This window comes from Nicotiana tomentosiformis, chromosome 5 (genome assembly GCF_000390325.3).
Source record: "Nicotiana tomentosiformis chromosome 5, ASM39032v3, whole genome shotgun sequence".
Classification (NCBI taxonomy): Eukaryota; Viridiplantae; Streptophyta; class Magnoliopsida; order Solanales; family Solanaceae; genus Nicotiana; species Nicotiana tomentosiformis.
In genome coordinates, this window is record NC_090816.1 from 57735782 (window position 1) to 57761447 (window position 25666).

General features: G+C 39.9%; 2 protein-coding genes across 2 annotated transcripts; both read right to left on the reverse strand.

Annotated features, from left to right (window-relative positions):
* Positions 1 to 14697: 14697 nt before the first annotated feature.
* Positions 14698 to 24076, reverse strand: LOC138892409 (uncharacterized). Its single transcript, XM_070176121.1, has 2 exons — positions 23777 to 24076; positions 14698 to 14907 (listed from the first exon to the last, which is right to left on the reverse strand). Exons 1-2 carry the CDS (start codon positions 24074 to 24076, stop codon positions 14698 to 14700), a joined length of 510 nt encoding a protein of 169 aa, XP_070032222.1.
* LOC138892410 (uncharacterized) lies at positions 24077 to 25115 on the reverse strand. Its single transcript, XM_070176122.1, has 3 exons — positions 25014 to 25115; positions 24639 to 24899; positions 24077 to 24433 (listed from the first exon to the last, which is right to left on the reverse strand). The coding sequence occupies exons 1-3, from the start codon at positions 25113 to 25115 to the stop codon at positions 24077 to 24079; spliced, it is 720 nt and encodes a 239-aa protein (XP_070032223.1).
* Between the last annotated feature and the right edge of the window lie 551 nt (positions 25116 to 25666).

Below are 25666 nucleotides of genomic sequence, written 5' to 3' on the forward strand. Positions count from 1 at the left end.
TTTCTTCACTTAGATTCATCAATTAAAGGATAATTGCAAATACCAGATACTTTCACAGTCTTATTAGAGGAATAAGAAGGAGGTTGTACATCCACAAAATCAAATATGAAGATGGAGATTGGATACAAGGGGATGAAGACATTGGGAAAGTAGCTTGTAACTACTTTGAAGACCTATTCATTGAAACAGGGGGTGTAATCAGACAGAATCTCCTCTCTCATATTCCAACCATGATAACTTCTGAGGATAATATTAATCTCACAAGAGACCCTACTATGCAAGAACTCAAGGAGGTGGTGCCAACAGTGCAGCTGTTCCTGATGGGATGAATGGTCAATTCTTCCAGTCCTGTTGGGACATTATTAGTACAGATCTTCTAAATGTAGTCTTGGCTTTCTTTCGGGGTATTACCATGCCTAGATACATGACTAATGCTTGATTCATACTCTCCCTAAAGTGGAATTCCCTAACTCCTTGACTGAATTCAGACCCATCAATCTGAGTAACTTCATCAACAAGATTATTTCAAAAGTCATCTCAACAAGACTTGCACCTATCTTACCAAGAATCATCTTAGCTAATCAGTCAGAATTTGTTAAGGGCGGAAGCATCTCAGAGAATATCCTGTTATCTCAAGATATTGTACAAGGAATCAAGAAGCCAAACATTGGGGCCAATGTTGTGATCAAGATGGACATGGCTACGGCATATGACAGGGTCTCATGGGCTTACACAGGCATCACATTGAAAAGGATGGGATTCTGTGAGAAGATTATAGACATGATATGGAGAACTATGTCTAACAACTGGTATTTTGTCATTGTAAATGGTACCAGACATGGATTCTTCAAATCAACTAGGGGGCTCAAACAGGGTGATCCTCTAGAACCTGCTCTCTTCATCATTGGAGCAGAACTGCTTTCTAGAATGCTCAACTACCTCAATCAGGATCAAATTTTCAAAGGTTTTTACATGGAAAGGAGGGGTCCACAGGTGAATCACCAAAGCTTTGTTGATGATGTTATCATATTCACCTCAATATGTAGAGCATCCCTTCATAAAATCATGCATATATTGAGGAATTATGCAGACACTTCTGGGAAAAGAATTAACAGTAACAAGAGTCACTTCATGACCCCTGCTTGTGTCTTCCAGTACAATGTAAATAGAATCTAACAGATTACAGGCTTCACTAGAAAGGATTCTCCAATTACTTACCTGGGATGCCCTTTGTACATTGAAAGAAAAATGATCATGTACTTTAATGGTCTCATTTCTAAAGTCATAAGCAGAATCATAGGGTGGCAAGGCAAGCTACTTTCCTATGGAGGCAGAATAACCCTCATCAAACATGTGCTATATTCCATGCCTACTCATTTAATCTCAGCTGTATCCCTTCCCAAGGCAACTCTGAAGCAGATTGAAAGAATGGCAGCCAACTTCTTCTGGGGGAATGGAGAAGGACAAAAATAAGTATTATTGGGCCTCATGGGATAAAATGTCCTACCATTTACATGAAGGAGGCATAGACATCATATCCATTCAAGATGTATGCAAATCTATAGAGTACAAACAATGGTGGAACTTCAGAACCAAGCAATCTCTATGGAGTAACTTCCTTATGGCTAAGTATTGCAAAAGGTCTCAACCAGTCTCTAAGAAATGGGACACTAGACAATCTCAAGCATAGAAGAAGCTAACTACGAACAAGAAGAGGGTACAACAACATATTTACTGGAGGTTACACTCAGGTAACATTAGTTTTTGGTGTGATAATTGGTTAGGCACAGGCTCTCTTTCCAGCCACAGAACATGAGGGGATAAACCTACTAAAATTATGGTGTCTCATTTTTGGGAGTCGGGTAAATGGGACCTTCAGAAGCTCAATGCCAATTCCCCACCTCACATGATCCCAAAGATCCTCCAAACCACCATTCATTTCAACCCACAAACCGCTAATAAGGCCATCTGGTCAGTAAACACTTCTGGCAAATTCACATGTGGCACAGCATGGGAAACAATTAGAGATAAGAAGTAGATCACTTTAACCAACAGAAAGGACTGGAAGAAAAATATCCCATTCAAATGGTCATTCTGTCTATGGAGAGCATTGAGAAATAAACTTCCAACTGCTGAAAGAATCATTGCTTTTGGCAATCTTATTGACAATAGATGTGTTTACTGCAGAAAATCCCAATGTGAATGTATAGACCATATCTTCAATAGAGGCCCTTTTGCCAAACCTGTGTGGAGAAACTTCTCAGGCATCATAGGGATAAATACTGATGACTTACCTCTCAATATTCTCCTTATTAAATGGTGGATCCACAAAAGCAATAATGAACTCCAACAGCTTCTGCTGGATGTTGTTCCCATCATTGTCTGCTGGAATCTGTGGAAAAATAGATGCAGTGTTAAGTATGGGGGTAAAATATCTTCTATGATTAGAGTTACACTTGCAGTTGACTCTGATATTCATCTCCTTCTCAAACCCAAATATCCACACATAAAATGGCCCCACAAGTGGATTGATCTGTATACTATGGTAGAAGGGCTGAAACATATTACCACAACTGATGGTAGTGCATTGACCAACCCTGGTAAGATTGGAGCAGGAGTAATAGTGAGAGATCACCAAGGACATTTCATTCATGCCATATCCAGTCCACTTGGTGAAGGCACCAACAACCTAGAGAGAAATAGAAGCAGCTATAATTGGTATCAAATGGTGCATGGCCAATGGATTCACTAAGATTCAGATTGAAACAGACTCCAATCTCCTCAAGCAATGGCTAGATAGTGAGAGCACAACCCCCTGTAATCTTGATGTCCATATCTAGGAACTCAGAAATCTATGTCAGCAATGTGAAGCTTCTATTTCACATACCCTGCAGACTCATTATCCAAACAGAGCCATAGCCTTGCATCCCTAACAAATTTCTACAATATGTGTGAGATTCCCACCCACATTAGGGATCAAATCCTCTTGGATCAGAATGAAACACCCTCTATTAGACATAAGAGGACCAGTAGGGTTCAGTTCCCTACTCAACTCATAGCCAATTAGTCCAATGGATATGGTTAATAATTACCTCCAAAGAGGAGCAGGACCAACAATCCAAACCACAATCACCACAAAGGCAATCCTAACAGTCCAAGATAAATCCCCATCACAAGTGATAGCAAAATAGAAAGGGCTCACAAATTACACTAACAGTTTCTTCTTTTTTGCAGGTCTCCTATACCATGGTCTTCACTGTCTCTTGATTCTTTTTCAGTGTGTGGTATTAACATCTCTGATGTTCAACCTACTAGAACAGGCTCAAGAGATGGATATAGACCAATGGACTCAGGTAACAACTGGAGTACTCTACCCCCTCATATAAAGAGAACAAACACACAACGAACAGATACCTTCTCCAATAGTAGGGCCAGTACCAACTTTATGCACCATCACCCCTTCCTACATAGCTCAGTTCACCATTTAGCAGATTCCAAAGTAACTTATGTTCATTTCTACACCCCATTAACCACAATAATGCAATACACATATAGTTCTGACCACATAGGCCATCATCAAGGCATCTGCTACTACATCCCCTCCTAACCCCATGATCACCAGTTCCTTCCCTCCAACCACAACACACAAAACCCTTTTTCTTGCATTTCTTGCCTCAGAAGCCATAAAAACCTGAGTGCAAATTCACATAAACAATCCTTCACCCCTCCCAATAATCCAATATGCCTTAGAAAAACCAAGAACCTAAGTGCATTTTCTAACCCTGTGTTCTTTTTTGCAGGAACAATCAATGCTGTCATGATAAGCCAATTGGTATATCTTCAATGTGTGTTATCAGCATCTCTGATGCTCATGCTACTGGAGGTATATCAATGGATACAAGTATGTCACAACTGGAACGTGCACAAAGGACGTGACTCAATTGAACCCCAATGCCATTGTGACACTCACCCTCATCTTCAGTACCAACTGAATCAGGAGCATTAACATTCCTGTGACACATACTCTCACTACCAGAACCATCAGAAATATGAACCATACTCCGTTCGCTACAACCAACAACTGTGTCAAAAAATCATCATCTATGTCTAGAAGAAGAAAGATAGCAATGCTCAAGACATGTATCACTATCAATATGTTGTCAATGAGTACAACACTCCAAGGAAGGGAACTGAACACCAAGTCTAAGGTGTCCCTTTATTTCTAACTTGTTTGTTATTTTTTGCAGGTACACTGGCCAGGATAAGTTTATTGGTGCCTTTGCAGGGTATGTTATTAACATCTTTGATGTTCAATCTCTTGAAAAGATAACAACTAACTTGGACATGCCATATTGATCCTGCTAATTTGACACACACAAGACAGTCAAACATCAAAGATAGGGTCCATAAGGACACGATTAGGGGTCCAGACCTAACTGTCCAACAGTCCAAGAAGCCAAACCTGTAGATTTCTGCAGTTCACTATTTCAGAATCAACACCTGCTACAAACCACCTAGAATTTCAACATACCTGCAGCAGATTCAAAACCAAACATGTCAAAGGCTCAAAACATGCCAGTTCTTGAACATTACACATGTGTGCTTACAATTAAGAGGCACTTGGCAGGACACATCTAGGGGCTCAAACCTAGCTGTCCTGCCCCTTTCTCTTCTCATCTCCCAGATGCAAAAGACTACATATTACACCAACCTCCAGAAGCCACCATTTCAATAATCCTGCTTCACTGTATCCTGGATGGAAGCAGTCGGCCAATGCTCAGTCTCTTCTGTCAAAAACATCACACAGAGGCAGCAATTTTTCCTATCTATATGGGCCTTTTTGATAACTATCTTCAACTTGGCTTTCTATGGTCTCATTGTCAAAGCAAAATTGAAGATAGTTGCTAACATATTTATCTATTTTTTGCCATACTCCATAGGGAGCTTCTACACTTTCTATAGTTGTAGATCTTGTTGTATATGGAAGATGTACTTCCAACTCATCTGCATAGTTGATTTAGGTTCACTTGTGCTTTTTTGTATAGTTGACCTAGGCTCACTTCACCTTGTTTTTGTATACCCAAATGTCTATCAGCTATGGATAGGCAATTGGTCTTTCACTATAGGTCTAACTTCACATAGATTTCAGGATTTATTTGGTTGTCACTTTTGGATGACCAAGTGTGTATCCACCATATTCTTGGAGGTAAGGTTTATGTCCCCCTCCTTTGTTGTACTTTATTTTACATATATGAAAATTAACCCTAGGCACAATGGCCAGTGGATTTATTTAAAAAACGATTCATCAATTAAATGCTAAAACAAGGATGGAATCATGAATAATGAACAAATCCGAGTCAAAAACACCTACCCCAATCAAAATTGTGAAAATTCCCTCGAAGATTGCCCAAATCCAAGCTCTGTAACTCAAAAAATGTGATAAAATAATCAAAACCTTTGAAATAGAGTACTTAAAGAATCTACTCAGGCATATGCATCACGATCGCGGAACAACCATCGCAATCGATGAAGCCAAAATCACACCAGCACCAAACTTCCTTTCACGAATGCGGTCCCGTTGTTGCGATCGCGGCCTCCAATGACCTAACCTTCTCGAATGCATCCCCAGACTCGCGAACGCGAAGGCATAGCTCTGCTCATTCCCTAGCCTGCCTCAACGCTACGCGAACGCAAGGCCCTCTTGTGAATACGTAGGCCAACGGTCACAACTCTCCGCATATGCGTCCACCACCTACACGATCGCAAAGAACACAATGTCTGCTGCCCAAAAGTTCCTCTACGCAATTGCGAGCTTAGCTTCGCGATCGTAAAGCACTACAGACACACCATCAACCATCAACTCCCAAACACATAGGAATGATCTGAAACTACCGTGGAACTTACCTAAGGCCCACAGGACCCCGTCCAATCATGTTAACAAGTCCCAAAACATAACACGGACTTACTCGATGCCTCAAATCACACAAAATAATATCAAAACTACGAATCACACCTCAATTCAAGCCTAAGGAACTAATGAACTTTCAACTCCCAAAACTCATGTTGAACCATATCAAATCAACTTGGAATGACCTCAAATTTTTAATGGAAGTCCCGCATGACACAATGGACCTATCCCAACTCTCGGAACAAAAATACAAACCTGATACCAACAAAGTTAACTCCCGATCAAATCTATTAACCTTCCAAACCTTCAATTTTTCAACTTTTGCCAATTCAAGCCAAAAAGACCTAGGAACCTCCAAATCCAAATTCGGACATACATCTAAGTCAAAAATCACCATACAAAGCTATTGGAACCATCAAAACACCATTCCGAGATTGTCTACACAAAAGTCAAACTTCGGCTAACTCTTTCAACTTAAGCCTTCAACCAAGGGACGAAGTGTTCCAATTCGATCCAAAACATCCCCGAAACCAAACCAACTACCCCAGAAAGTCACGTGATCACAATTACACATATGTAAAGAATCAAATGGGGGAAACGAGACTAAAATACTCAAAACGACTGACGGGTCATTATATTCTCCCCTTCTTAAATAAACATTTGTCCTCGAACGAGTCTAGAATCAGACATGGAGTTTCAAAAAGGTGAGGATATCTTCCTCGACCGACTAACCTCTCCAATGAACCTTCACCGATGTTACATTCTTCGACCTCAACTTTCAAACCAACCGATCCAAAATGGCCACCGGCTCTACATCATAAGTCAAATCCTCATCCAACTGCACCGTGCTGAAGTCCAAAACATGTGACGGATCCCCAATTATACTTTCGAATCATAGAAACATGAAACTCTAGGTGAACTCCCGATAGACTGGGTGGTAAGGCAAGTCTGTAGGCCACCTCTCCCACTCTTTCAAAAACCTCAAAAGGACCAATATATCTAAGGCTCAACTTGCACTTCTTCCTGAACCTCATCACATCCTTCATGGTCGAAACTCTAAGCAGAACCTTCTCACCCACCATATATGCAACATCACGAGCCTTCCTGTCTGTATAACTCTTCTGCCTGGACTGTGCTATGCAAAGCCGCTCCCGAATTATAGTCCTTTATCCAAAGCATCACAGACCAAATTAGTGCCTAACAACCTAGTTTCCCTAGGATCAAACCAACCAACCGGAGAACAACATCGCCTCCCATATAAGGCCTCAGACGGAGCCGTTTGGGCTCCTCACATGTCCTCCAATATCTGAATAGTGCGCTCAGACTGTCTATTCATTTGGGATGAAATGATGTACTCATCTCGGCCTGTGTGCCCAACTCTCGTTGCACTGCTCTCCAAAAATGCGATGTGAATTGAGTGTCTCTATCCGAGATGATAGACACGGGTACACCATGAAGGCAAACAATCTTCCAAATATAAATTCGATCCAGTTGCTCTGAAGAATAAGTAGTCGTGACAGGAATGAAGTGTGCAGACATAGTCAGTCTATCCACAATGACCCACATTGCATCAAATCTCCTCAAGGTCCATGGAAGCCCATATACAAAATCCATAGTGATACTCTCCCACTTCCACTCCAGAATGTCAAGCCTCTGAAGCAAACAACTGGGTCTCTGATGCTCATACTTCACCTACTGGCAGTTTAAACACCAAGCAACATACTCAACAATATCCTTCTTCGTCCTCCACTATCAATAGTGCTGCCTCAAGTCCTGGTACATCTTCGCAGCTCCCGGATGAACGGAATACCGCGAACTATGTGCCTTCTCAAGAATCACCTCTCGCAATTCATCCATATTAGGAACACAAATACTTCCCTGAAGCCTCAATACCACATCATCTCCAATAGTAACCTCCTGGGCATCACTGTGCTGCACTATGTCCTTTAGGACAAGCAAGTGGGGATCATCATACTGAGATGTCGTGATGCGCTCAAACAAGAATGATCGTGATACAACACACGCAAGAACCCTGCTAGGCACTGAAATATCCAGCCTTACAAACTGATTGGCCAAAGCCTAAACATCCAATGCTAACGATCTCTCCCCAACTAGAATATAAGCAAGACTCCTCATGCTCAACCTTGCTAGTCAAAGCATCGAACACCACATTGGCCTTCCCTGGATGATAAATAATGGTAATATTATAGTCCTTTAGTAGCTCTAACCACCTCTGTTGCCTCAAGTTCAGATCCTTTTGCTTGAATAAGTGTTGGAGACTCATGTGATATGTGAACACCTTACAAGACACGCCGTAAATATAATGCCTCCATATTTTGAGCCCATGAACAATAGCTGCCAACTCCAAATTGTGCATTGGGTAATTCTTCTCATAGGGATTCAACTGACGCGAAGCATAAGCAATCACTCTCCCCTCCTGCATCAACACGCACCCAATGTCGGTCTACAAAGCATCACAACAGAATGTATGAGAATTTGATCCCAAAGGCAAAACCATAACTGGAGTTGTAGTCAAGGCAATCTTGAGCTTCTAAAAGCTCTCCACACACTCCTCATACCACCTAAATGGGGCACCCTTCTACGTCAATCAAGTCAATGGGGATGATATAGATTAAAATCCCTCCACAAATTGGCGTTAATACCCAGCCAACCCAAGGAAACTCCAGATCTTAATAGCAGTAGACGGTCAGGGCCAACTATGAACTGCTTCAATCTTCTTCGGATCTACCCTAATCCCCTTGCCGGACACCACATGGCCTAAGAATGCACTAAGTCTAACCAAAACTCGCACTTGGAGAATTTAGCATATAGCTTTTTCTCCCTCAAAGTCTGGAGCACAATCCTCAAGTGTTGCTCATCATCCTCCCGGCTTCGAGAATACACCAATATATCATCAATGAAAACTATGACAAATGAATCAAGATAGGGATGAAATACAATATTCATCAAGTGCATAAAAGTTGTTGGGGCATTGGTCAGCCCAAATAAAATCACCAGAAACTCATAGTGACCATAGAGGGTTCTGAAAGCCGTCTTTTGAATATCTGAATCTTGGATCTTCAACTGATAATACCCCGATCTCAAATCAATCTTCGAGAATACCCTAGCACCCAGAAACTGATCAAATAAGTCATCAATACGCGGTAGTGGATACTAGTTCTTTATAGTAACCTTGTTCAACTGCCTGTAGTCAATGCACATTCTCATCGAACCATCTTTCTTCTTCACAAATAGAACCGGTGCACTCCAAGGTGACACACTAGGCTTGATGAAACCCTTATCAAGTAATTCCTGTAATTGCTCCTTTAATTCTGTCAACTTCACTGGTGCCATGCGATATGGTGGAATATAGATAGGCTGAGTGCCTGGTACCAAATCAATACAAAAATTAATATCCCGGTCGGGTGGCATGCCCGACAGGTCTAATGGAAACACATCTAGGAACTCCCTCACTACTAGAACTGACTTAACATCAGGAGTATCAGCACTAACATCTCTCGCGAAGGAGAAATACGCCAAACACCCCTTCTCAACCATCTATTGAGCCTTCAGAAAAGACACCACTCTACTAGGAATATGATCCAGGGAGCCTCTCCACTCCAACCTCGGCAACCTTGGCATAGCCAACGTCAGGGTCTTAGCGTGACAATCAAGAATAGCGTGATATGGTGACATCCAATCCATGCCCAAAATCATATCCAAATCCACCATGCTGAGCAATAAGAGATCAACTCTAGTCTCATACCCCCCCTCCCCGAATGGTCACCACACATGACCGATATACATGGTCCACCATAATAGAATCACCCACCAGTGTAGATATATGAACAGGCATAACTAAAGAATCATGAGGCGTATCCAAATAACAAGCAAAGTATGATGACACATATGAATAAGTGGAACCATGTCACGACCCAAAATCCCGCCACAGGCGTCGTGATGGCACTTGGTCTCTAAGACTAGGTAAGCCGATTACAATTACAATTCAATCCATGTTATTTTGAAACATATAATTTCATACAAGTGTTGAAACCAACAGTGTAAATAGTTATAACAACCTCCCAAGACTAGTAATACAGAGTCACGAACTCTAACTGAATACATGCAATGATCTCAAGGATCGAATATATAATACTGTTTGAATAAGAGATGACAGTACAATATAATTGAAAGACTGCAAGGGACTGCGATGACCAAGCAGCTCTACCTTGAATCCTCACGATCAACACACTAACTCTGCTCGAGTCCAATATCTCTAATACCTGGCTCTGCATAAAAATGTGCAGAAGTGTAGTATGAGTACACCACAGTTGGTACCCAGTAAGTATCAAGACTAACCTCGGTGGAGTAGTGACGAGGTACAGTCAAGACATTCACTATTCTAATAACCTGTGCAACATAGCATACAAAATAATAGAAAACAGATAGCAGTGATAGAAGCGATAATCAACTAGTGATATAAACAACGAAACAGCAAGAACCCCATTGGACACCATTGAAATTTATGAGGGCAAAATTAGGTATTAACGCAAGACAGAGGGATCTCCCGAGGTACCGCCTCGTAGTCCCAAAGTAAATATGCAAGACAGGGGGATCTCCCGAGTTACCGCCTCGTAGTCCCAGACAGGGGGATCTCCAAAGGTACCGCCTCGTAGTCCCAAAGTAAATATGCAAGACAGGGGGATCACCCGGGTAAACGCCTTGTAGTCCCAAAGTATATATGCCAGCAGGGGGATCTCTCGAGGTAACGCCTCACAGTCCCAAAGTAAATATGCAACAGCAAAGATGGAAAAATAACTCAGCAAGAACAACCTCTTCTTTAATCTAGTAATTTTTGATAACCATATTAACGTCTCCATTTAAACTTATTTACTAATTATTTGCAGATGGAAAATCCAAATGTAACTATTTCAAGAAAATGTCAACTCAACCAGCACACGGAATCCACATAAGGATTAAAGCAGCAATCACACCAAATTATCATATAAAACAATTCGACAAACAAAGAAATAGGCATGACAAATAAGGATTTAATAAGTGTTCCCAATTTAATACTTAAGAATTCCTACGACTTTAAACCAATACAATTTTCATATATAAGCCTGAGTACATACTCGTCACCTCGCGTACACGGCTTTCACATTACACCAATGGCACATACGACTCAATGCCTGAGGGAAAATTTCCCCACAAAAGGTTAAGCAAAATACTTACCTTTTTGAAGTTAGGCCGATATTCTAAAATAACCTTTTTGCTTGAATTGACCTCCGGACAGCTTAAATTTATCCAAATTAATTGTATAACTTCATTAAAATTCATCAGAAACAATTCCGGATAATAAAATATCGACTTAAAATTTCACATTAAAAAGTGAACCAAAAGTCAACGCGGGGCCTGCCTCTCGAAACCCGACAAAAGTTTTACGAAATCCGAACACCCATTCTGATACGAGTCCAACAATACCAATTTTATCAAATTCCGATAACAACTCGACCTCCAAATCATAAATTCCCGTTTTTGAAACATTTTACAAAAATCTCAATTTCCTCCATTAAAACTCGAATTAAACGATGAATATAACCATAGATTTAAGAAATATAATCACTTTCGGATATAGAACACTTACCCCAACCAAGCTTGTGAAGAAATCCTCAAAATCGCCCAAAACCCGAGCTCCAAAAATCCCAATCGAAAATAAAGAAATGACAGATTTCCAATTCTTAAGTTTCTGCCCAGGTTCGCATTTGCGGACAAAAACTTCGCATTTGCGAATGAACAGTAAATCCAATGAACAGTGTTCGCAATTGCGAATGAACAATGCCACACCAGAAACCAGCAAAACCCAAACTTCTCCGAAATGATCTGAAACCACCCTGAAGCTCATCTGGAATCTCCCGGACACAAACCATATATGAATTTCAATCATAAAACATGCTACGGACCTGCTCGCGTACTCAAAACACTAAAAAGAGGTCGTTTTGACCCGATACTGACCATGGTCACACTCCAAATTTCTTAACTTTACTAGTCTTTCAACCAATGATCCAAAAATACACCCAATCCCCTCGGGACCCCGTCAAATCATACCAACAAGTCCCAAAACATGATATAAACTTAGTCGAGGCTTCAAATCACATCAAAAAATGCCGAAACAATGAATCGCGCCTCGAATCGAATTATGAGTTATGAAATTCCCAAATTCTATAATTTGCGCTGAAGCGTATCAAATCAATCCGGAATGACTTCAAATTTTGCACACAAGTCATAAATGACATAATGGAGCTGTTCTAATTTTCGAAATTGAATTTCGACCCCGATATCAATAAAGTCAACTCCCGGTTAAACTTTCTAAAAAATCTTCCATTTTCCAAATTTCGCCAAAATGCGTCAAATTGTCCTACGGACTTCCAAATCCAAATCTGGACATACACCTAAATCCTAAATCACCATACGAAGCTATTGATATTATCAAAATCCCATTCCGGAGTCGTTTTCTCAAAAGTCAAACTAAGGTCATCTATTTTTATTTAAGCTTCAAAAATAAGGATTGTTCTTCCAATTTAATTCCCAACCTTCCAAAACCAAACTCGACCGCACACATAAGTCATAATACATATTACGAAGTTGCTCGGGACCTTAAGTCACTGAACGGAATGTTAATTCTAAAAATGACAAGTCGAGTCGTTACATTCTCCCCCTCTTAAACATACGTTCGTCCTCGAACGTGCCAAGAATTATTCTGAGGACATTAAATTATTGAGAGTATTCTTACACACATACTCGCAGGTGATTCTACGTCACCGCAAATTTAACATGGGTCCGACAATACCATCTCAGTTGAGATTATTTCTTTTATCCATATTTATACACTTTAAAACCAATTTCTTACACTCCAAACATTTTCAAAAGACCTAATTTTCACATCAACACACGGTATTAGTCTCAATTGGCTATAGCAACTCGTGCCTATGCACACATCATACGTATGCCCATAATCAAATCCCTGGTCATAATAGTTGTTCATAAATTAATTCCAACATCTTCAATTAACCTCATATTAATCAAACCCTCATTTCAAATTTTCACAATACTGACAACAAATCCCGAGGCATGAAGACCTCATAATTATTTACTCGAATTAACGAGTCACATTTAACGCCACCTGGACACTCACCTCGTAGGCTAAAATCCAATAATTACAGTACAAATATGGCTAAATATGCATAGAAACACATAAAAGAATTATCGAATAAGCCTAACAGGCATGACTCCCTACCGGTACTATAGTACAAATTAAATTTCACAAAGGAAGAATTGAAAACACATAAATTTTCATCACAAGGATCTCGTCCTTATATAACTTCCACCGCGGCTTATAGCCTGGTTTAAACATTTCACATCATATTAAAATGCGAGGATCTCGTCCTTAGCTTTGAATCACAAGTACCTTTGCACATTGTGCCAAACTGAAATTTTTCATATCTTTTCTTTCTTCTTTTTAATAAATTACGTGAAACAATCTCACAACACATAATGAACCCCCATACCGGTAGGGCATATAATTCAAAAAATTATAATCAATTATCCCAAAATCACCTCAAACTCGCTGTAATGAGTAATAGAAAGTCACTTTTGGACTCATAGTCCTCAATAAAGTACAAAACAAAATGATAGGCACGGCTATCGCAATAAAATCTTCCAACAGGGGTAAACACATTAGTAGGTTACAGAATTACGAAGTTCACCCATAGGTGGAGCATAATAGGAGGACTCGCCTCGATACTCAGAACCGAATCAAACTAAGGAAAGTATTCCTTTATAACAAATCGGGATCGTACCTGTAATGACACCATCTGGTATAGCGGCCCCGGCCATACCATAGCAATTATATCAACGGGCTGGGCCTCCCCCTCTAGGGCGCCCTCTATCCGCCTGTCCTCCACCCCTAATTGGTTGTGCACGTGGAGCATTAACTGGAATAAAGCCCATAGCCCGAGTGTTTTGATGAAATTTGCCTCTCCCAAGTCTTGAACAATCTCTCATGATGTGCCTAGTATCACCACACTCATAACAACCCCTCTGAGGTCGCGACTGCTCATACTGAGTCTATGCTGGATAATTGGAATAACCACTGTAAGAATCCCGTGTTGGTGGTGCACTAAAAGTATTAACTGGAGCACTACGAGTACTCTGAATTGCGGACTGGGCTGACTGACTGCCTGAGCCTCCGCCATGATAAGTCATAGCTGCAGAGTAGAATCCACTGAACCCTCCAGAGTTCCGAGACCTTTTGACCTCCTTAAACTCCTTTTCCTCACTTCGAACACGTTCTAACATCCTGGCAATCTATACTACTTGCTGAAATGGAATGTCAGTCTACAACTCTCGAGCCATAAATATTTTAAAATCATAATCAAGCCCTTCAATGAATCTGCGGACTCGCTCTCTAACTGTAGGAACCAAGATAGGTGCATGACGGGCTAACTCACTGAACTCGATAGCATATTCTGACACCATCATGGTTCCCTGACGCAACCGTTCATACTCTATGCGCCATGTATCCCTGAGAGTCTGGGAAACAAACTCTTTCAAAAATATCTTCGAAAATTGAGCCCAAGTTGGTGGTGTTGTATTGGCTGATCTACCCTCTTCATAAACTTGCCACCACTGATACGCTGCTCCTGATAGCTGAAATGTAGTAAGGCAACTCCACTCACTTCCATAATACCCATGTTACGGAGAATACAGTGACACTCTTCTAGAAATCCCTAGGAATCCTTGGTAGTTGTGCCACTGAAGGTAGGTGGACTATACCTCTTAAATCTCTCAAGTCTCTTTTGTTCTTCTTCTGATGCCTCTGGCCTGACCTCAGGCTGAACTGAAATAATAGGTTTTATCACTACTACACCCGGAACCTGACCAATGTGAACTTGCTGCTCTGGAGTACGGGTTGTAGGAGTCTGAGCTCCTCCCCCAATCTGTGAAATATTTGGCAAAACGGAGATCAATCACGCCTGAGTTAATGTACCAAACATGTTCAGGAACTGTGCTAAGGTCTCCTGAATTTCGGGAGTAACAACAGGTGTCTCTGGTGCCTGTCCCCCAACTGGAGCTACTGGTGGCTCCTCAACTGCTGCTCTGACAAGTTCTCTAGCTGTGACACGTGCCCTTCTTCGGCCTCTACCTCGGCTCCAGACTCTTACGGCCCTAGCAGAATGCGCGAGTGTCTGCTCAGCTGACCCGGTAGCACGTGTCCTCACCATCAGTGAGAGAATAGAGATACATAGGCTCAATCTCCAAAATCAACAATTTTCGCACGACAGGAATGAAAGAAGTGGAAGTTTCCTAATAGTTCTATAGCCTCTCGAAGATAAGTACAGATGTCTCCGTACCGATCCGCAAGACTCTACTATACTTGTTCGTGACTCATAGAACCTATAAAACTAGAGCTTTGATACCAACTTGTCACGAACCAAAATCCCACCACAGGTGTAGTGATGGCACTTAGTCTCTAAGACAAGGTAAGACGATTACAATTACAATTCAAGCCATTTTCTAAACATATAATTTCATACAAGTGTTGAAACCAACAGAGGAAATAGTTATAACAACCTCCCAAGACATGTAATACAGAGTCACAAACTCTAACTGAATACAATGATCTCAAGGATTAAATATACAATACTCTTCTAATAAGAGATGACAGTACAATATAATGGAAAGACTCCAAGGGACTGCGATGACCAAGCAGCTCTACCTTGAATCCTCGCGATCAACACACTAACTCTGCTCGAGTCCAATATCTCTAGTACCTGGCTCTGCACAAAAATGTGCAGAAGTGTAGTATGAGTACAGCACAGTCGGTACCCAGTAAGTATCAAGACTAACCTCGGTAGAGTAGTGACGAGGTACAGTCAAGACACTCACTAGTCTAATAACCTGTGCAACATAGCATACAAAAATAATAGAAAACAGATAGCAGTGATAGCAGCGATAATCAACTAGTGATATAAACAACAAAATAGCAAGAACACCACAAATATTGCTCACACTAATAATAAAGACAAGTACATCCAATTAAGAAAGCCCTTCAAAATATACATCTTTTATCTATAAGTTTTTCAAATAAAATCTTTAGAATGTAATCTTTTTCAATTAAATATATCCCGAATATACTTCCTCCAAATAAATAACATGCGAATACGAATCTTTCAAATAAATATCTCCCAATATAATCCTTTCAATAAATATCTTTCGAATATAATTCTTTTAAATAAAACCTTTCGAATATAATTCTTTCAAATAAAAACCTTTCGAATATAATTCTTTTAAATACAACCTTTCGAATATAATTCTTTCAAATAAAAACCTTTCGAATATAATTCTTTTAAATAAAACTCTTCGAATATAATTCTTTCAAATAAAAACCTTTCAAATATAATTCTTTTAAATAAAACCTTTCGAATATAATTCTTTCAAATAAAAAAAACCTTTCGAATACAATTCTTTTAAATAAAACCTTTCGAATATAATTCTTTCAAATAAAAACCTTTCGAATATAATTATTTTAAATAAAACCTTTCGAATATAAATCTTTCAAATAAAAACCTTTCAAATGAGATCTTTCGAATATAGTTTCTTTCAAGTAAAATCCTCCGGATATAATTCCTTTCAAGTAAAATCCTTCGAATATGATTTCCTTCAAGTAAAATCACTGGTTAACACCTCACTTCATAATCCTAAGGATCTCATGTCGCAACCCACTTTCATATCTCATGGCACCTCGTGCTCATATTTTTATCATAACCGTATGGGCAATTCACAAGACTGAAGACATAATAATTTAATGAAATGATTGAGGAGTGAGGTAAACAACAAATAGAGGTAAACAACAGGGGCGCTCCCGAGGTACCGCCTCATAAACCCAAATGTAAATGCTCAACAAGGGGATCTCCCATGGTACCGCCTCGTAGTCCCAAAATAAATATGCAAGATGTCGCGCCCCGTTTTCTCGCGAAAGCGGGCTTCAACGTATGACAACTCTTTTAAATGGGTGTTAAAATAGAAGAGTCGCCACCTAACCATTTTTAAGATGTGTTAGGGCACCTACTTGTATATAACTCTGTTTGAACTAGTCCTTGTCACCAAAGATCGGGTAAGGGCTCAAATTACCTCAAAGAAAAGGTGTTAGGCACTCTTCGAGGTCCACAACTGTAGGTCCCGGCCGAACTTTAAACTATGTGGATTATGTAATTAGACTAGGTGATCAAATAAATAAAGGGAAATTTAGAAGTCGAAGAGTCTTATTAGGGCACGTGAGAGCCGGCACAAATCTTAATGACTATAGAGATACAACTATATTGATCTATGTTAAATGACTAAGTGTAAATAACGAATAAAGAAAGGGGAGGGGTTCCTAAGTTTTTTAGCCTAAAGGATCACCCCGTGCAACATAAATAATGCTTCGCAACTCCTTTGAGGTAGGGGTTGCTCATATTATTTAGTGGGCACAGACTATCATCTCCTGCTACCCGATTACTATGTTAAAGTTGTTTACCTAAAGGCACTCTAATTCAATTCTAGGTCGTACCCTATGTGTGCACTACTCGTCCCATACCTATGGTCCATGAGGCTTTAGACCTCTATTTGGGTGGTTCTAGACTTCTCCTAGGTTGCTCAAAATGATAAAAACTATGTGATATTCAAAACAACCAAGACTTCACATAAAGATAATTAGAGGCCCAAGTTAGCCTCCACTCATAAACAACAAATGCATGCAGGCAGATTCAGCAATAGACAGTTTTCAGGATTAAGACGCATTATAGACGTTAAGTCCTATAAGCATGATTTCTACGTGATTCTGGATCCCAGCATTATACAGGTAGTGCTGCAGTTTTTGGACAATCTTATGGGTAGATTAAAGGTATTACAAATCAATAGGCATGACATCTACATTGTTCGTGCGATGAGACAGTAAGGCTGTTCGAAAACTCAGGGTTTAAGACACTGATTTTATAAACATGTTTCATAGGCAGGTGATAGTGTCCTATAGGAAGGATTTCTAGACAATTGAAATTGATTTTATATACTTTATCCCAATAGGCATGTCGTCTAAGTGTGGCACTGTAGTGAAATCAACAAAAATAATTGATTAAAAGATTAGAATCCTATTGTCATGATTTCTAGATGGGCAGTACACTTGAAAGTAATGAAAGCAATTAACCAATTGATTATTTAAAGTCCTATAGTTATAGTATCTAGATCATCAAAGCATACGTTATACTTCCTACAGGCATGTTGTCTAAATATGCGCAATGAGAAACAAGTACAGCAAATGATTAAACTAACATGCTTTGAGTGGTGTACAAGTATTAGACAGGTTAAGTGAAGTGTGTGATTCCCTATAGGCATAATTTCTATGAGTGTATCACATACCAAACAAAAGAATAAACAAGGCATGCTGAACGAAACAACCAAACATAACACATAGACCCTATAGGCAGGTTTTCTACCCTTTCAATGCAAATATTAGAATATACATGTTTCCCCAATTTCACTAGTACCCCAATTGTTTGTTTAGTTATTATTATAGGACCAAGAATGAAATAATACTTACTGAAAAATGACAAAACATGGGCTGGAACGAATACAAGCCCACTAAATTGCAATTACATGCCCAACACAAAAGTAAAAAAGGGTTATCCCAGGCCTTCAATAGTCTTACTCTCCGAAAAAGTAGCAGGCCCAAACCACAGGCTCACAAGTCAATCAGAGTGCACCTGAATCCAGTGCCCCAAGTTCAACAACACACATGGCCCATTTCCAGGCCCAATGGATAACTTACTTACCCAAACGGATGCTAAATTGAGCTATGCAAGTGACACAATAGTCATAAAAAAAACAACCTAAACACTTAGCTCTTAAAATCTTTAACCATCTAGCCAAGACATATAAATGGGATAATACTAAATGGAAAAGCACACAAGATACATATGAGGCAAGCTTATATTTTGTAATTCCAGAAACAGAGTTTGATAGTGATAAGATTGACCACCATAGGACAGTAAACCATTTCAAAGAATTTCAAAGTAAGGCATGAACCAGAAACAACCTAAAGATCTTTAGGAGATAGTTTAACAAAATCATGAACAGGAAGCAGGTAGAGTGCAGTCTCTATAGGAAGGTTTTAACATGAGAACCTTGTGAGAATATAGTGGCAAACAGCATAACAACATGCTGGTGGGAACAATTTGGCAAACATCACTCAGTTGATCATGAAACCTAACATGATGGACATTAACTATAGTACAAAGATTCTAAAGAAATCACATGTCAATTATAGACTAACAGGACAAGCAGACATTAGGATTCATGTCAGTCAACCCCACACGAGATAAAAACTACACATTGGTATTTATCCTAGAATCAAATGCTAAGAGTGCAGTATTGACAAGTCAAGAAACACAATTATCAGAGTTACAAATCGCAAACCAACATGCTTGGCTAGAAATCAAGACAATGATATACAATGGGAAAGAAAAGGATCAGTTTACATGAAACAAAAGATTACATATGAAGGAACTAGTAGGAATGGGTTCATCAAAGCAGACTATGGGCAGGTAGTTTCTACAAAAGTCCCAGAAATCCAAGGAATGAATGTGAACTCATAACAGGCCAAAGACACGACATCAAGGCTAACATAAGCATGACCAATCAGACAGAACCTAAGAAGGCCAGAAACCATTTGAATCAATTACACAGAGTGAAGGTATACTACACATGTTGAAACCTATCATGTTCGATACTAGAGAACATGGAACTGCAGAATATCATTTAGATAATAGAATTACAGAAAGCATACAACAATACAATGCTGGGAATTCTCAAATAACAAAGAAGCTTAAGGCATGCTTGTCTAAAAGTTCAAACAGTGTTGGCACATAGAACACACATGTCATAGACAAACAGAAAGAGAAACAGTTAAAATTGTAAGAGTCAGGGACACTAACCAGTAGCAAAGTTAAGCGAGCAAAAGAGTAAGGACCTTAGAATATCAATAGTGATTCAGTAGCAGCAATTGAAAGAGGACAATGGAACCCCAAATCCCCGATGCTTCAGAGTTCACAAGAGTCTCGAGAAGGGCTCTGAGCAGTGCTTGCACCGGAGGAGGTCGTTTAATGGTATTATGGCCTTGGCTTTCAGCCGGCCAAGAATTCAACAATTTTAGAAAATATTCAAGTGTAACAGAGTAAGTAAGTGAGTGAAAGAGTTGAATAGTGAGAGTAATCGCAGTAATGAGGTTTGTTTTAGGGGGATTGGGGAAGGGTTTATATAGTAGCAAAATTAAACGAACAAACAAAGAAACATAATCAATCAAATACAAAATAAGGAAAGGAGAGCATGCAGAATCGATTTAGAACCAAATTAGGAGAAAAATCAGGCAAACCCTAATTCTGCCCAGAATCTGAGATTGGCCGAAGAATCTTGGTAAATTAGGCCCATATAATCTTGCCATGAATGTATATAGATGAAAAATCACCTGAATCTTGAGGAGCGAGTTTGATTTCTCTTGATTTGGAAGATTGGTACTTGCCAAAAATGGGGCAAGTACTATGTAATACCATAGTCTTGTAAGGAACAACGAGATAATCCATAAAAGGTAAGTGAATAATGGTAGGAATCCATGAATTAATCGGATTCAGAGAAGGTTAGTGAAGGCGGCTAGGGTTTCTGAAGGAGGGAGGAGGTGGGACGAGGGAAACGGGGGCGGCGGTCTTAGGAAAATGAGGATTAGGGTTTGGGGTTGGATAATTAAAAGTGGTAGGGTAGTTGTGGGCCGTTGATTTTGAGAGATCAACAGCCAAGATTAAAAATCGAGCGGGGCGGGTTGGTTTAACAGTCGCGATCGGGTTGGGTTAAAAGGGTCATTTGGTTTGGGCTAAAGGGATTGGGCCATGGATTTGGGATCGCTGGGCTAGTGATTTGGGTTTGTTTGGTCCAAAAATTAGCTCAAAATTGGGCTACAAACGAAATTCATCCAAAATAAATTATAAAAATGATTAGTAGATAATAAAAAATATTATTCATGCAGTAAATTACTAAAAAATAATAGCTTAATATTATAAAAATCTAAGAAATGCTATTTTAGTATAAATAATATAATGAATACGATCATGTATAGAATATAGGCTGTTATTGCAAAATTACATAAATAGCTCAAAAATACAAATAAAATTATATGAAATGAAGTAAAAATATTTTAAAACAAACATGTGGGTGTAAATAATAAATTTGGATGAATACGTTATCACAAAATAATTTGAACGAGTAATAAATATTTTGAACAATTAAAATGCAAGAAAAATCAATTTGTAAAGCTTTAAAATTATAGAAAATTATTGAAAATACTTATGTAACCCTTGTAAATTAGGTAATGATGCAAAATGATATTTCGAAAGTATATATACCATTTGAAAAAATATGAGGGCAAAATTGGGTATCAACAGCTGCCCCTCTTTACCCGAGAATGATGAAAGAGTTGTCGGGTAAAGAAAATGATGACCAATTTTGTCCGAAGCGAGTGAGGAATGATGTGTTTTGAAAAAATGGGGGGCCGAACCCTGGTTCTTGAGTTTTCTACATATTCCTGATGTTACGGGAATCAGACCGTGTGTAGTTCTGGATCCAACGGCGAACAAAACTGATGGAGTTGTTATAAGAGTGGTCATATGTTTTGGAAAAGGATCTTTTGGGTAGGATAGTGTCGGATAATCTTAGGTGGAGCTATGGATGCAAATTTGAACATTACAGATGTATAAGGCCAATATTTGAACGGTTATGGGACAAAAGGTAATCAATTACTGGCTGTCGGTTACGTTTGAGATAGTCAGGGATGTGAACGTTGTGAACGGAAACCGGAGCGAAACTTGCTCCTGTTTGTAGAATAGTTACCTCCTGAGTCACCTACAAAACTTAAAACAAGATGCACGCGAATATATGTAGGTTATTGCAAAAATTTAAACATGATGCAAATTCCTTTCGGATCATGAGGGTTGTCTTCGGACCATGAGGATGATGTCCTTAGACCATGACGTCCCAGGCCATGAAGCGTATGATAAAGGATTCATAGGCCATGAAATGGTGTCTTCGGGCTATGAGGATGATGCATCCGGATTATGACGCCTTTGAAAAATGATGTGCGGTTTTGAGAGATCTTGAGTCCATAGAATGGTGTCTTCAGGCTATGAAGTGGTGCCTTTGTACTATGATGCCTTCGGACAATGTGGCAATGTTTTGCCCATGAAATTCAAAGATGTGGCGATATCGATCGTTTGATGGAGAAAACATGTGATGCTTAGTCATATGCGAGGACGAGACAAGACAAGGCTTAGTCTTGTATGAGATGAGGGCAGTGCTTAGCCCTATGCGAAGAAGGGAGACAGTGCTTAGTCTTATGCAGTGTAGCGGAGAAAGTGCTTAGTTTCATGCAAAGAAAGGCAGTGCTTAGCCTTATGCAATGTGGAGATAGTGTTTAGTCTCATGCAGAGGATGGAGACAATGTTAGTTTCATGCAAAGAATTGAGACAATGTTTAGTCTCATGCGAAGAAGGCAATGTTTAGCCATATGCAATAGTGGAGATAGTGCTTAGTCTCATGCAAAGAATGGAGACAATGCTTAGTCTCATGCAAAAAAAGCAATGCTTAGCCTTATGCAGTAATGGAGGCAATGCTTAGCCTCATGCAAGGTATGGAGACAATACTTAGTCTCATGCAAAGAAAGGTAGTGCTTAGCCTTATGCAGTAATGGAGGCAATGCTTAGCCTCATGCAAAGTATTGAGACAATTCTTAGTCTCATGCAAAGAAAGGCAATGCTTAGACTTATGTAATGATGAGGGTAGCGCTTAGCCCTATGCGAGAAAAAGCAATGACTAAGTGCGAGAGGATAAAGCATTTCTTAGCTTGATGTGTTTGCGTTTGGCAATTCTTGTTGTTGTGAAGATAGTGATCATGTTGTGTGTATATATTTGCGGACGTTCCTATTATGTTCATTGTGCCCGCATCCAAAGAAAAGTCGTGAGTTTTTCGGGAAAAAAGGTTGGTTCGTGCTCTCGATTTCCTTGATTCGCCTTTTGCCTTGACGCCCTACTTGAGTCACCATGGGTAACGTCTGGCTGCCATAGAAACAAAATTTTCGAAAACATGCATGTATTTGACAAATTATTTGCAGAAAATGTAGTTGTTTGAAATATGTGATAATATATGAGATCAAATGATTTTGATGAACTGGTGACTATGACGCATTTTGAGACGTTGCAACCTCCTTGCTTCGGAATTTTGAGGATCCTCCTCAAAATTCTGCCCCAGTTTAAATGCATACTTCTGGCGACACATTTCTTGGCGGTTCCAAATGTGATGAGATCGGGCAAACTCATGTCCTTGCCCCAGTTTCTGACCATAGGGAAAATGAAGATTTTATTGTGATGTGACCGAACCCACAAGGCTGCCTACGTATCCCCTCTTAAACGGGAATCAGGTCAAGCATAGTTCAGTTACATCAAATAGAAAGTGCAAACATAATCTTAAACATAGTATCTCTTGATTGCGTCCGAATTGATAGGTTTTGGACAAATCTCTCCATCCATCTCTGCAAGTATAAGTGCTCCTCCTGTCAATACCCGATCAACCATGTAAGGGCCCTGCCAGTTGGATGAGAATTTCCCTTTTGCTTCGTCCTGATATGGGAAGATTCGCTTTAGTACCAACTGCCCCGGCGTGAATTGCCTCGACCTGACCTTTTTGTTGAAAGCTCTTGCCATTCTGTTCTGGTAGAGTTGACCATGACATACCGTGTTCATTCTTTTTCCATCAATGAGAGATAGTTGTTCATACCGGCTTCGTACCCATTCTACATTGCTGAGCTCAGCTTCTTGTATGATTCGTAAAGAAGGAATTTCCACTTCGGCGGGAATAACGGCTACAGTACCATAAACCAGTAGGTAGGGAGTTTCCCCAGTTGATGTACGAACTGTGGTACAATACCCGAGTAAAGCAAGCGGTAGCTTCTCGTGCCATTGTTTGTAATTATCTACCATTTTCCTCAATATCTTCTTGATGTTCTTGTTGGCGGCTTCTACGGAACTGTTCATTTACGGCTTGTATGCTGTAGAGTTTCGGTGTTTGATCTTGAATGTCTCGCACATGGCTTTCATCAAATCGATATTGAGATTGGCGACATTGTCAGTAATGATTGACTCTGGTACCCCAAATCGACAAACAATGCGGCCCCGGACAAAATCTGCTACAACCTTCTTAGTTACTGCTTTGTAAGATGCGGCTTCAACCCATTTTGTGAAGTAGTCGATGGCTACCAGAATGAACCTATGTCTGTTTGAAGTGGCGGGTTTGATTGGTCCGATGACATCCATACCCCAAGCTGATAAAGGCCAGAGTGAGTTTATTGCATTAAGTTCGTTGGGTGGTACTCGTATCATGTCAGCATGTATCTAGCATTGGTAACACTTTTGAACGTACTTGATACAGTCTACTTCCATAGTCATCCAGAAATACCCTGCTCTTAGTTTCTTCTTGGCCAAAATGAAACCATTCATGTGGGGTCCGCTGGTTCCGGCATGTATTTCCTCGAGCAATCTGGATTCCTCCTTGTCATCGACACATCATAGTAATCCCAAGTCAGGAGTCCTTCTATACAGAATTCCTCCGCTTTGAAAGAAATAGTTGGCCAATCTTCGAAGTGTGGGCTTCTGAGTGTGGGTTAGCGCTCTCTGGGTATTCTCCTTTTTCCAAGTACTTCTTGTTGTCGTGGAACCACGGGTTTTCGTCAATCTCTTCTTCAACATGAGCACAATAAGTTGCCTGCTTATGAATTCCTATTGGGGTAGGATCGATGAAAGTATTATCTGGGTGTTGTATCATAGAAGACAAAGTGGCTAATGTGTCTGCAAACTCATTCTGAATTCTTGGAACATGTTTGAACTCTATCTTTGTGAACCTCTTGATCAGCTCTTGTACACAGTGCAAATATGGCAATATTTTGGTGTTCTTTGTAGCTCATTCCCCTAAAACCTGGTGCACCAAAAGATCTGAGTCTCCGATTACCAGCAGCTCTTGAATGTTCATGTCAATAGCCAATCTGAGTCCCACGATGTAGACCTCATACTCTGCCATATTGTTGGTACATGGAAACCTGAGTTTTGCGGATACCGGATAGTGTTGACCGGTTTCTGATATTAAGACAACTCTGATCCCTACTCCTTTGAAGTTTGTTGCTTCGTCAAAGAACATCCTCCAATCATCATATGCCTCGGTGATATCTTCTCCTACGAATGACACTCCTCGTCGGGAAAATACATTTTCAGTGGATCGTATTCTCCATGTACGGGATTTTCTGCCAAATGATCTGCTAATGCTTGCTCCTTGACTGCCTTTTGAGTCACAGAGATGATGTCGAACTCACTTAGCAATATCTGCCACTTTGCTAACTTACCCGTGGGCATGGATTTCTAAAAGATGTATTTTAGCGGATCCATCCTTGATATGAGATATGTAGTGTATGCACAGAAGTAATGTCTCAACTTTTGAGCTATCCATGTTAAAGCACAGCAAGTGCATTCCAACAAAGAGTATCGGGTTTCATAAGTCATGAATTTCTTGCTCAGATAATATATCGACTGCTCCTTCCTTCTTGTTTCATCATGTTGTCCTAGAACGCAACCAAA